This window comes from Eschrichtius robustus, chromosome 3 (assembly GCF_028021215.1).
Source record: "Eschrichtius robustus isolate mEscRob2 chromosome 3, mEscRob2.pri, whole genome shotgun sequence".
Taxonomy (NCBI): domain Eukaryota; kingdom Metazoa; phylum Chordata; class Mammalia; order Artiodactyla; family Eschrichtiidae; genus Eschrichtius; species Eschrichtius robustus.
In genome coordinates, this window is record NC_090826.1 from 156,480,965 (window position 1) to 156,493,946 (window position 12,982).

Genomic DNA, 12,982 nt, shown 5'->3' on the forward strand with positions numbered 1-12,982 from the left:
GGGAGCCTTCCCATCAGCTCCGGAGAAGCAGGAATGGCAGATTTGGGTTTCCGCGCCTACCAAAGCTCGGTGCAAAGTGGCGAAAGGAAAAGGCTGCACCCACGCACGCACCGCCTCATGTGCAAGCATCGCCAGGGAGCCCCAGCACCCCGAGCCGCTCTGCGCGCGCGCGCTAGGCCCGCCGCGCCCGTCGCCCCCCTCCCCAGCAGGGCGCCCCCGCCCCCGCCCTGCTTGATTTTAAACCCGCAGCAGACGGAACTCGACTTAAAATAACTATTTTGACAGTTCAGATGTAAATATGTGAGCGATGCGTGGGGCTGTTTTTCCTTCACACTTCCCCTCACCCCTCGCTCCCTACCGCAGCCCCAACTCTGCTGACGCGGAAATGATGGGAGAGCGCCGCCTGCAGGGTGCTCCCCAAAATGTGGCCAGGGAAGTGACTCGTCCTAGACCGCTCAGCCCTGGGGGGACAGGGAGAATAAGAAGTTAGAGGAACCCCAGCTGACTTTCACCACACCACGCTACTGTGCTAGAGTCAGTACGATATGTGAGATATGCAGAATCTCCTGCCACTTTTAATTCTTTTAACTAACCCCCTCAGTTGACTCATTGAACTCCTGCTTTGTGCCAGGCACTAAGTAAGCATTTTAGCACATGCTGTCTTTTTTTTTTTTTTTCAAGGAATTCCTTTATTTTTATTTATTTATTTATTTTTGGCTGTGTTGAGTCTTCGTTTCTGTGCGAGGGCTTTCTCTAGTTGCGGCAAGTGGGGGCCACTCTTCATCGCGGTGCGCGGGCCTCTCACTATCGCGGCCTCTCTTGTTGTGGAGCACAAGCTCCAGACACGCAGGCTCAGTAATTGTGGCTCTCGGGCCTAGTTGCTCCGCGGCATGTGGGATCTTCCCAGACCAGGGCTCGAACCCGTGTCCCCTGCATTGGCAGGCAGATTCTCAACCACTGCGCCACCAGGGAAGCCCTAGCACGTGCTGTCTTATTTGATCCTCAAAAAAAATGGGGCGAGCATTATTATCTGTATTTTACATATGGAAAACAGAGGTTTGGGGAGATTGAGTTCTCTAGGCTGCCATAGCTAGCGAAGAGAATTGAGATCAGAACCCACGTCTTGTGCTCTTCCCCACCATAGCCAGTTGAGAGGAAGGAAGGTGGAGGCAGAGATCCACCTATTCTATAAGGAGGGAAACCAGAGTTTAGACAGATGAAGTCACACGTCTTTCTGGCCACTAACAAGCATCTTAGCTGGGGCAGATCCAGGACAAAAACACCACAGCATCTTTAGGACAGCCAGCCCATGCCTCTCTCCCCAGTCTGGACCCAGGCAGTGTGCTGGGACATGATGGGACATCCTTTGGAAGGAGGGTAGGAGAAAAGGTACTTGGAGAAAGAAAAGAGGAGGAAGGGAATAGGAGGGAGGAGGTCTAGAGAGTGAAGGAGCTTAAGTAGGCATAGACTGCATAGCCTGGCCAGGCAGAGCTGTGAAGTAGGGGAAGTTCATTGTCAGAGCTCCCAGCTACCCCTTTCTTTGCCCCCTTTTCCCCACCAGGTGCCCTCTCCCCCCACCAACCCATGCCGCCCTGGGGCCAGATGCCCACTGATACACTCATGCTTTTCTCCCATCCGAATGAAACCTGCTCTGGGAGGGAATCCATTGTATTCTTTGATGCTGTGGGGGCAAATGCCTGATACCTGCCCAGTGTTCACCATCCTCCTGGATGACAAGCCCCAGGGAATCAAAGGCTGAAGTAAAAGAAAGGAAGCACTACTGAAATGTCAGACTCCTGGAGAGGAAGGGAATTTGGGAGCAATAGGGCCCACCTGTGACAGGAGAGGCTACGTGTAGCACCTGTTTGCAAGGTGACTGCTGGCTTTGCATGTGCATACAGCTATGGGCAAATGTCGTAGACGTTAGCAAAGTGGAGAGAGGGGTCCTGAGATCTGTGCTTTGAACATGCCTTCTGCTCCATCCTTCAAGTCTCAGCTCAAATTCCACCTCCACTGTGAAACCTTCCCTGATCCCTCCCCACTCTCCAAACACTTTGCTTGTACTCTACATCTTGCATGTCGCATCCTTCAAGCCTTTGCATGTTGCTTTTTATTAAATCGTGAGTTCCTCAAGGGGTAGGGCAATGTCACATTTCCCTGTGTTTCTCCTACAGCTCTTCCCAGAGGGCTTTGCACAGTCAGGACTCAATATTGATGGGACGGATTGAATTGACAGGAGTGCACGGCACGCATTTCCCCACACAAGGGGTAAGGACTGGGATACTGACAGCAGAAGGGCCAGGGGCAGGCACCCCAGCTGACTCCTGGAGACTGAAAGGTGTGGGGCACTTATTTGTCCCAGACCATCAGCGACCACTATTGAGTGCTTATGTACTAGCACTGTGGTGGCTGCACCGGGAGAAGGGGCAGCCCCTCCCTCCCAAGAGCAGTCAATCCACCCTCTAAACTATGGAGCAGCACGTGACACTTCAGCCTCATCCTGCCCCAGCTACTCCATGCCTTACAGGATGCTGGCTTTGGGGTTAAACCTGATGGCTCTAGCTCTCTGGCCCCCTCAGAGCCTCTTGCTTCAGTGATAATTTGGAATTGCTGGCCCTCCAGTCAAAGTGGAGTTATGATATAATAATCCTTTTAAAAGATAGTTTTATTGATGTATAATTCACATACTATATGATATAATCATTCTTGTTCCTAATATTACGCCATCTTACAGCATCTGTCTCTCCTTGTTAAGTCTGAAAATTCCCATTTGTTACATCACTAGTCTTGAGAAGTACAACTAAAGGTCTTTATTCTCCTGTAAAAAATAAAAGCACCTTTATATCTGTGTGATCATATTGTAGTCCTAAACCACCTTCCCTGTTCTCCACCTCATCTCCTCCAGCCAGCTTTATCCCACTATTTCTCTGAGATGCTAGGAGGCAGGAGGCCGGCCTTCCCCCAATTTCTAGATAGCACAAGTGAGGCTCACAGCCCCAGGGGCTCAGTGTATCTCCTGAAGCCACCTCCTAGGCCCCATCACCTCACTTTCTGTTCATGCTCTTCTTCCTCCCAGTCTCCCTTCTCCGCAACAGAGTCGGTGGAAATAAATGTTTAGCTTCTGCTGCTGCCGTGTATCACAGTGCGAAATAAACACGAGGGTAGATGCCCCATCTACTCTGACAACATAATTCATTTACTGCAAAGGGATATAATAAAGTCTGTTTATTACAGCAATTAACAGAGCAGCATTTGCCGGCATGCTTTTTAGAGGCAACCAGAAAAGCGCTTACTCCAGGTGCATAGATTTCGGAAACCATGCATCTTGAGCCAAAATGAAACCAATTAGAGGCTTGGTGAATGGGTCCCAGCCCCCCTAGAAAAATTAGCCATCCAGGAGTCAGTTCACCTCAGTGCAGGAGCCCGACACAATATGATTGTACTTTATTGGGTTAAGACCTGGACCTGTCTCCAGGGTCATGGTCTTAAGGACATGCATGAAATGCTCCATCCGAACCCAACCACCCCAGCTATCGGGCTCAAATCTCACTGACCATCAAAGCATATAGGTGGGGAAGGTTAGCACCATTGGATCTCAGGGGTACCTTGCCACTGAGGTGGGTGGTGCATAGGGAGAGGACCAGAGGCTGGGCCAGGGAGAGAGGCTAAGAAATCCTTTCATTAAACCCTGCCTTCAAGAGCGTCATCAAAGTTTAAGACCTCAAGCCTCTGGAGAGAAACGGCTGTTGGGTGGTGGGGGGGAGGAAAGGAGAGAAACCCATGAGTCTGCTCTCCGGCCTGGAGAATATATGCTAACTGGCTTTGGGCATAAAAACTGGACAAAGGCATGAAGGAAGCCCAGTTGCCCCAGTTCTTTGGTAGAGGGGCAAAGGAAAGGGAGGTACCAGTTTAGGTTCCCTAGTGATGTTAAGTATATCTGATTACTAATAAAACAAACTTAGCTCTCCAGCCCCCTTCAAGGGGCCAGGGGTTGGCTTGTACCAACAGGACATTCTTCAGAACCAGCTCTGGTTTTCCCAAGAAGGGCAGCAGCCCCAGTGCCATAGCTTTGTGGGATAAACTCATTGCAAGCAGCAGCTCTTCCTTTTTTCTCTGGAGCAGACTATCAGGAAGACGATGGGGAGTTTTGATCTCCTTAAAAACATAAAAGTGAGCACCTAAGCCACTAGAAAACCAAAGGCTCAAAAGTGCAGAGGCAAACCGCTGTCAGACAGTTCCCCTGGTTGAGGGGTGACCCAGTGGGTTCCTGTTTCCTCCATTACTCTTTTCCCCTCTCAGGCCTCTGGGAGAAGGTACTGCATTGAAGGATGAGGGCAGAAGCCAGCCTGGCCTCTCTGGAACAGAGAAAGTCAGACCTTTGAGCATCATGAACAATGGGATAAAAATAGCAGTGTTGCCATGGCAACGAAGGCTGGGAGAGTCCTGAGGATCTCTGGGTCCTGCCATCTTCCCCTTCAGCCTTCCTCCCGCCTCTCGGATGGAACACAGGAATGAGCTGAGGGAGAAGGGAAGGCTGCCCAAGGGGAGGGAGACAGACCAGTAACCCACTAGGAAACACTTGAACTCCAAAGCCTGAGGCTTCTGCCAGAGCCTGGGCTGCCAAGTCTTGGGGCTCCTGGGTTTTAGAATTTCTTCCTCAGTATAACAAGTTCATCCAGGGATGTCCAGGGTTCCCCCCACACTTCACCCTCCTGGTGGATGGTCCTGACATCCTGGGCTCCCCTGTGAACAGCCAAGGTCACTGTTTAGTCTTCCTGGTCTGTGGTTCTGATCCCAGATAGGACTGGCCACAACAGCCCAGCACAGTGCGCACTGACTTGGGAGTATAGCCTGAGGGACAGAGGATTAACTCCCATGTTCCTCCATTGTTCACAACTTGGCCTTAGGGAGCTGTTTGTATTGGGAACAGGGTTACGGTGGGGACAGCTATCTCTTGCTCTTGCTTTTGTGTCCGAGGGATGGAGCATTCGCTCTTTGGGAACAGCTTCTGGTTCTTGGTTCTCGTGGTGTCAGCCCCATCACCTGCTGGACACAGCAGCCACCTTCAGGGTGAACACCACGCTTTCTGGGCCAGCATGCAAGGAGCCCACCAAACACAGCAGCCTGAGATTTTCTTCTCTGGTGCAAGCGCATCTTCATGGTTGTGGAAGACACTTGTGTCTGTTTCCAAAAGTTCAAGCCACACCGGGGCACATCTGATCCAATATACCCTTGCAACGTATGCCTTCCTGTGAGGTAGGGAGGAAATGGGTCTTGTCGCCACCTTTTATAGAGGCTGGGAGAGAGGAAGCAAGTTGCCAAGGTCAGGAGTCAGCCATGGCGGAGCTCTGGGAGACTGGGGGCTGCAGCTCTCTATCCAAAGACTGTCATCAGCCCATCCCACCGCCGGCACATCCCAGACCACCGGGCTAAATGCACATTCAGTCTGTAGACAGCAGATTGCAGCCTGAGGCACTTCCCCTTGCAGAAGGCAAGGTAATAAGGTGGGGTGGGTCAGTCAGCTTGGAGATGGGCTCACCAGCAGCTGCGCAAAAGGGTTACATAAACTGGGGCAGGGAGCGGGTCCTTGAGTTCCATCTGCAAAGTGTGTGTGTGTGTGTATAAGAGAGACCGTGCACAAAAGTGGCACTTGGCTTGGCCCCAACAGGGCCTGGAATTGGAGTCCTGGCTACAAGAAGGAGAGACAGAACTTCAGGGCATCCTGGTTCCCTGAGCAGGGAGTGCTGGGTAGGATTCTAGCAGGAGAAGCTCTGGGTGCCTTGGTTTTCCTTCTCACTCCTCCCACCCTTTCTTGGATCTACCATGTCACTCCCATCCACCCTCCCCGCACATTTGCTGCATGCACAAAGCACACCAGCTGGGGCACAGGAAACCTGCAACCCCTCTGGTTCCATAGCTTTGAGCCCCACTGAGGTTCAACTTCCCAGACCCACAGAGCCCTGGACTCTGGAGGGGACTCAGAGGACATTAGTGCAGTCCCTTCTTTATAGTTGAGGAAACTGAATCCCAGAAATAGGATATAATTAGCCTAAGGTTATGCCATCGTCAGTGAGAAGCAGGGCTAGAACCCAGGAGAGCTGGTTCCCAGCTCAATGCTCTTGCCACTGTGCTACCTCGTGCATATTTCGGTTAGTTAAATTATTGCTTTTTTTTTTTTTTTTCCAAAAATAACAATCTCCCTATATATTCCCATTGACCCATATGCTACATGCAAAAAGCCCTTCTCTGGGAATGGAGAAGGAAATGACATTCTAATAAAAAAAGACCTGAGACAAGAAGCTCCTCGGGATCCCTCCAGCCAGGGTCCCAGACAACACTCAAGTCATAAGAGCCTCAAGCACCCTTCACATCTCTTTATCCCGCTACATAACAGCCCACATAAGTAGAGGGGAAATAAGCCGGGGGAGTTCTCCCTTTTATAGATGGGGAAACTAAGCCGTCTCACCTGTCTGCGAGGAGGACTCAGTGCCACGCAGCAAGACCGGGAGGCCCGACCCCTCCTCAGAATCATCTACTCATGTTGCCACTTGCCTCACCCCTGGAGCTCCTGGTCCCCACCTCAAGGCAGGGTCTGGGAGAGAACATTGGAGTGGAGGGAATTAGAAACAGGGAGGACAAAACAGTCCAACCTGACCTCTGGGAAGGAGTGAGACTCAGGGCAGGAAACAAGGCAGCCAGACCCCACTCCCAGCCCCTAAAAGGAACCGGAGGAAGAAAAGCCTGGGCTACAAGTCAGGTGCTTGGGGCACGTGGTCTGTGGATGCGGGGGCTGCTTCTGCCTTTTTGGGTTAAACTTCTCCCCTGGGCTCCCGTTTGAGACGCTGAGAGGAACCAAGTCCCCATTTCCCTGAAAAGAAAACTGAGGGACGATAGATTGCCGGGTGAGTCGGCTAGAAGCTGCTGCCGCCTCCTACTCAGCTGCAGTGTTGGCCTCAACCTTAGCCCTGGATGAAAAAGGGGCCACAGCTTGGAGGCCAAGGGCAGCTGTCTGCAGGTACAGCTGGGCCTTGACCTTGGGACCTCTCCATGTTCCCATAGCAGGGGCTCAAGATATCCAGTATCCCTCCAGAGCCAATGGAGTTCCCCTGGGGGAAGCAGCTCTCTGAACTGGCTCACTGCCAAACCCCTGCAGCTGAAATCCCTGCCAAGCCTGAGAGCACAGGGGAAAGCTCTCGTTCGCCACCCCTCCCGCATATGTTTCCCACTCTCCTGACCTTTCCTCCAGGTGAGCCCATGTGGTCAGGACAGAATACCCAACACCTCTGTCTCCAGGGATACAATTTCATCCTCCACCACAGGAGTGACTTCGCTGGGGCTGCAGCCTCGCAGGCAACTGCTAGAGATGTACCTGGCCTCCAGGTGGGCTCTCCCACCTATCAAGGGACCCATGAAAGCGTTTCTGCCCATCTCTTTGCCTCACCGAGGCCTCTACTGTCCAAGAGGCTGCAGAACCAGGGGGTTTTTCTTCTGTCCCTTGTGACCCCACTGGCCTTTATTGCTCCTTCCTCGAGGGAAGGACTTCTGTTTATAATTCTTTGGATATAAAAGGAAATAACAGATTGCAGAAGGCAGGGGCTGGGCAGTAAGGGCAAAAAAGGGGGTTGGAGGATGGGAGGAGAGAAATCTTAAGCTGTGCTCTAGCTTTGCAAAGAGGACCTGGATACCACCAAATCTGCCAAAAGCCCAGGAAATGCACCTGAGTGTGGGGCTTGAGGGAGACAGGCAAAGGCTGCCAGGATAGAATGTGCCCTTGCTTCTGGATGAAACAGTGGAGGAGGTGTCCTGTCCTCCCTAACTACCCAGAGAGGTCCACATTTCTAGGAGAGGGGTACACAGCCCCTCCTGTCCTGGGGCCCTGACCTCCTCTACCCAGGTCACTTGTTATGTTTCAGAAAGGTTATTCTGTCCCTGGATGCCAGAGGGGATGTGACTTTGCTCCTGGGCTGAATTGTTCCTGTGATGAAGTAGAGGGCAGACTTGCTAAAGCTACAGAATCTGCCTAAAGTGTCTTTGCCACTGGCATTGCTGTGTGACCCTCGAGCACCTGAGAGGTCCAGGCACAGTGACAGAAGGCCGAGTTTCATCAAAATGGGAGGCAAGGAAGGAAGCGAAGGAAGGAAATGGTTTTTTGTTTGCTTCCTACCTCCTGGAAATAGGCTGGGAGTGGGGACAGATTCTGACCCTGAAGTTTGCTGGAGGTAAGGACAAGTCAAGGAAAGGGGACAAGTCAAGGAAAGTCTTAGAGGGCCCCCTCCTCCCAGAGTGTCCCCTAAAGGCACCACATGCCAGCATTTCCCCCTCTATGGCTTCTGAGAAGGAAGGGGCAGGTGAGTGAGGCAAGGAGATGGGAGAACAAAGGGAGGGCTCAGTTTAGTCCCGGAAAGGGATCCCCCGGTCTGGCCCCGGAAGGCAGTCCCTGAGGAGGGGAGTCAGGGCCTGGGAAAGAGGCTGCCCACATCTGAGCTGCTGCCGAGGAGACACAGTGGAGATGAGTGGGCAGAGAGGCCAGGCTGGAGGGAAGGCTGCTATCTGGAGTGTGGGAGAGAGCAGTGCCGAGGGAGACACAGAGCCTGCTGTGAGCTGGGGCAAGGCGAGGACAGGCGTCTGCCCGGCCTCCCACTGTCCCTGCACGGCCACGCTACTCACAGCCAGGTGGCCTCCCTCAGGCCTGGCCCAGAGGGACGCCGGGAGGGGACAGACGGTAAAGGACTCATCTCCCGGCCACATCCCTGTGGACTTGGCTCTGGGCTCTGGGGAGGCTCCCGCCTCAGGTTCTGGCATCCCGGGAGAGACTCCATCCCGGGCTTGGAGCAGGTCTGTCTCACACGTCTACCTGCCTGAGGCCTCTGCCACGGTCAAGGCTGCTGGGAGTTTCTCTGGCAGAGCAGCCAGTTTCCCATTTAGCAACAGCTCCCCTGGCCCAAGGCAGCGTGTCCCTCGTGGGAGCGGTTACCCTGAGCAGAGTCCCAGAGCCCTCGGGACCTCAGGACAGGAAGAAGCTCCGTTCCTGGGGCCTCCCTGGGGCTTCTCAGTCTCTGGAAGGCACATGGCAGGTCCTGGGCTTCCCCTGGTGTGACTGGGGCCTCTCTCCAGGGAGGTCTCAGGATTGGAAACCCAGGGGCAGGAGGAGGCCAGGGCACACAGGAGGCTGAAGCTCGCAGGTTAGACGGGGTCCGGTGGTCGGGTCGCCTGAGAAGAGCCCTGGCCAGATGGAAACTTCCTGCTCCAAGCCTCAGACAGGAGCGGGCGCCTCAGGCCTAGGACCTGCTGGGGGCTGAAGAAGGGGCCCTGGTTCCGCTCACACCGCCGTTTCCCGCTCTCTGTGAACTTCTTCCTTCTTCCTCTTCATCTTGCAGAAACCGTGGAGGCCACAGAAGCAAGCGAAAGTGAACTGGGGCATGCCCTGGGCCAGGCTGGGGGCTGCTCACCAGAGAAGATCTGCAGGGAAAGGCAGAGGAGGAAGCGGGGGCAGGAGGAAGGCAGGAGAGAGAAGCAAGCTGGGGTTAACATCCTGGAGCCCTCCTGAGGCTGCCCAGGCCCCGCCAGACCTCTCACACAGCTGGCGGACAGGGCGCGCCACCAAACAAAGGCCTCTTTGAAACCTTAGTGTTTCCCGGTCTCGGTGGAGTTGATGTCATTCCTCAGATTGGAGCCTGGGTGAGTCCAGGGTAGGGAAGAGAAGGCCCCGGCTGCGGCCACCTTTGTCCCCCTCCCGCCCCTCTGCCTCCCCTCGTCACCACACACCTATGCTTGGGATCAGGAAGCAAGCCAGCTCAAAATAAGCTCTGTCTTGTGCCACCTTGCACAGGTTAGACGTGGGGGGTTCCCACTGGATCTTTTAGATCACACAGTCCGATAATCCAAGTGTGGGACTTTGGGGACCTTGAAGGAAGTCCCTCATCCAGCACAGCCTCTACCCTGACACCTGGAACTGAGTCTCAGATTCCTCCCTTCCCTAACAGACCCAATTTGTCTGAAATCCTTAGGGAAATCTATAGGGAACATAAGGCACTTCCTTTGACCACTCCGGGCAATACAAATCCCCATCCTCCTCAGTAGAGAACAGACAGCACAGAGTTCTTTTAGCCAACAGGCTATTTTATTGAGCACCTATGCTGGGCAAAGGGGTTGGGGGGTAAGAATATAAGGGTAAGGGTATGCTTTCTTCCCTGGCACAAAAGTCAGTCTGAGGTAGGGTCTGAGGCTGGATTTACCCCAGCTGGGCATGTTGTCCCCCACCTCTGGCTGACACGACCCTCATCACAGGGAGCAGGGGCCCCTCTGGTATCTGCGGCATGGGAGGGGGCTTCAGAAGACCAGCTCTCAGTCTGTGAACGTATCCCTTTCTCCAAACACTCACTGAGGTCTCCTTGGCCTCAGCCATCCGCAGATGCCTCCAGCTCACTTCTCTGCCCTTCCTCTGCCCCTGGGCCTGCCCTGGAGGGAGCAGAAATACATTCAAGTCAGCTCCAGCAGGGCAGCCGGGACAAAAGAAAGCACACTGCATTGAGGTCACGCCTGCATCCTGGGCCTGTTTTGATCACTTGTCTCTCTGGGAAGAACACCAGGGACAGCCCAGATGCTGAGAGGAAGGGGTTTGGAATAAGGAAGCATGAGCCATGTCCCTGGCCCAGCCCCTCCTACAATAGAGATTGCATAGAATGTCCAATGCCCCAGATGCTAGGCACACCTGCAAAGCGTTTCCATTGTCTTTGAGGAACTTGGCAGGGCCCGGCTGGTGGCTCTCTGGATAGTTCCACAGGCCTGGCCAACCTGGCTCCTTTGGACAAACTTCCTTCATGTTTCTCCAGGCAGAGCAGAGAGCCCAGCTGGTAGGCCCTCACCAAGCACAGTGCCCACAGTGGAGTGGGTCCTGTCAGGATTCTCCCCTCCCTCCCCCTCTCAGTGTCCTGGTAATCCAGCTAATGACTGTAATTAATAGGTGCAATGCATTTCCGATGGCCAGCTGGGTGGGCAGGAAGCCCAGCTTGAGTCAGCATGGGTAGGTAGACTGGTTATTTAAATACCCGCTTTCTAGCACCATCCACACACCCACTCTCCTAGAGTATATATAGAGAGCAGAGAGCAATCTCCAGGATATATATAGACAGAGCCAAGACACAACTACTATATTTCTAGATCTATCCACTGCAGCTATCCCTGGATCCCTCCCGTGACAAACCTAGAGGAAGACCGGGATCTTAATGGGGGCTTAGATGGCCTGGGTTCTATTCTTGGCTCTGACGCCGGCATGCTGTGTCACCCTAGGCAAGTGACTGCACCTCTCTGGGCCTTCATTTCCTCATTTCAGTGTTCCAGGAGATTAATCAAGGTTTAACACTTAGACCCCAAAGCTAAGGGGCTGAAAGGGCACTAGGAATCCCAGCCTGATTAGGAAGAACGGAGGGAGGGCCGTGGGTTTCCTTGTGATCAGTAATTGTTAATGCATACACTTTCTTTGCTGCAGGAGGTGGGGTATATCAAGGGTACTATCGACAAAGCATTCCCACAAGTACAGGAAAAGTATTTGGGGAGGAATCAGTAGGCACAACACGTTTGATCTGGGGAAGGAATTCACAAATAAAGCAAGTCCAGCAGGTAGCTGTGACCATCACTCCCCCATCACCACCCTCAGTCTCTGGTCCCCGGGTTCAGAGATCCTCTTCCGTCCCCACCCTACTTCCCATCCAATGCCTGCTTTCTTAAAAACAGCAAAATGTACACAAAAACACCCCCTACATTCCCCTCCCCCCTTGCCAGGCCAGTGACTGTGCCTCCCAGGGATGCTTTGGGAAAGATGAGAACGTGCCGAGTTTTTTCTGCTCACTGTGATGACAGTGAGGGCTGGGGGAAGGAACCAGGACCTACACATCAGAGGAAAGGAGGGTCAAGTGAAGCCGCTCAAAGCTGGGCTAGGGGCTGCAACCTGGCTCCTGAGCTGTATCTGAGAGGTGTATCTGAAAGCCAACCGCCTCACTGGCAGTGCTGGGTCCTTGTTTCTAAGGGCAGAGAGTATACCCAGGGGAGCTCAGGTCTTTGATCTGAAGGGCCTGGCTATCCTCCCACTCTCTACCAGGGAGTGACGGGAGTGACAGGGTCTTCACTGCAAGGTGCACGACTCCAAGCCCTGGTGACACACAGGTCCCTGGGCCAGCCCCTGCACTGGACAGACCTGGGGCAGAGAGCCCCATCCCACTTTCAGGCCTGCTGTGAGCCCCCTTCCTTCTCCCTCAGAATCCCTCTGCCCTACCAGCAGGAACCTGGGGACCTCCTTTGTCTGGGCTGTGGTCTCTGCTCCTCTCTCTGCTCTGTGCCCCCTGCCTTACTCTCTTCACACTAGCTGGGGGGCTCCCTGGAGAAGTCAGATCCTGAAGAACCTCCTCTAACTGTTTCTACTTGAGGGGAAAGGGGTATGAGTGTTTGAAATGAACAGTCTGGGAGTCTCAGTGAAGCCAGTGGACTGACTGGGGGCACTCCTCACTCGCCCCCCAGCTCATCCACGGTCCATGCTCGCTATGGAAACTTCCCCTCCCACTCTGCAGCTTTCCCCTCTAACCTTAATTTCCATGCCCAGGAGAGGCTAAGGATTTGAAAAACAGCCCCCCAAAACCCAGAATAGGAAGGAAAGGGAGGTGAACACTGGACAGACGGCTGCTATCCCACGGTTGGCTGCATCTGACTGCAAGCTGTTGGCCCAGGTTTCTTTCGCATCCTCCTCTCTGGCCTGGCCCCAGCTCAGGGCCGAGATGGTGTGGGGTACGGGGGCATTGAAGATCCTCTGCCGGTCAGCTTTGTGGGGGCCAAGCAGGAGCACTGCCAAGCCACTGAGCATCACCCCCCAGCCACCAGGAGTTTCCCCAGCCTCCCTGTTGCCCCCTCCCCAAGCCTCTCACCCACACTTCTCCTCTCTTAGAGGACCCTGCAGACACCCTCCAGCGTCCTCCGATTCTAGCCCCTTCAG

At 53.9% G+C, this 12,982-nt stretch overlaps 1 protein-coding gene across 1 annotated transcript; it reads right to left on the reverse strand.

Moving 5' to 3' along the window:
* Positions 1–9,319: 9,319 nt before the first annotated feature.
* BLACAT1 (BLACAT1 overlapping LEMD1 locus) lies at positions 9,320–9,421 on the reverse strand. The gene has a single exon (XM_068538592.1). It carries the CDS (start codon positions 9,419–9,421, stop codon positions 9,320–9,322), a length of 102 nt encoding a protein of 33 aa, XP_068394693.1.
* Between the last annotated feature and the right edge of the window lie 3,561 nt (positions 9,422–12,982).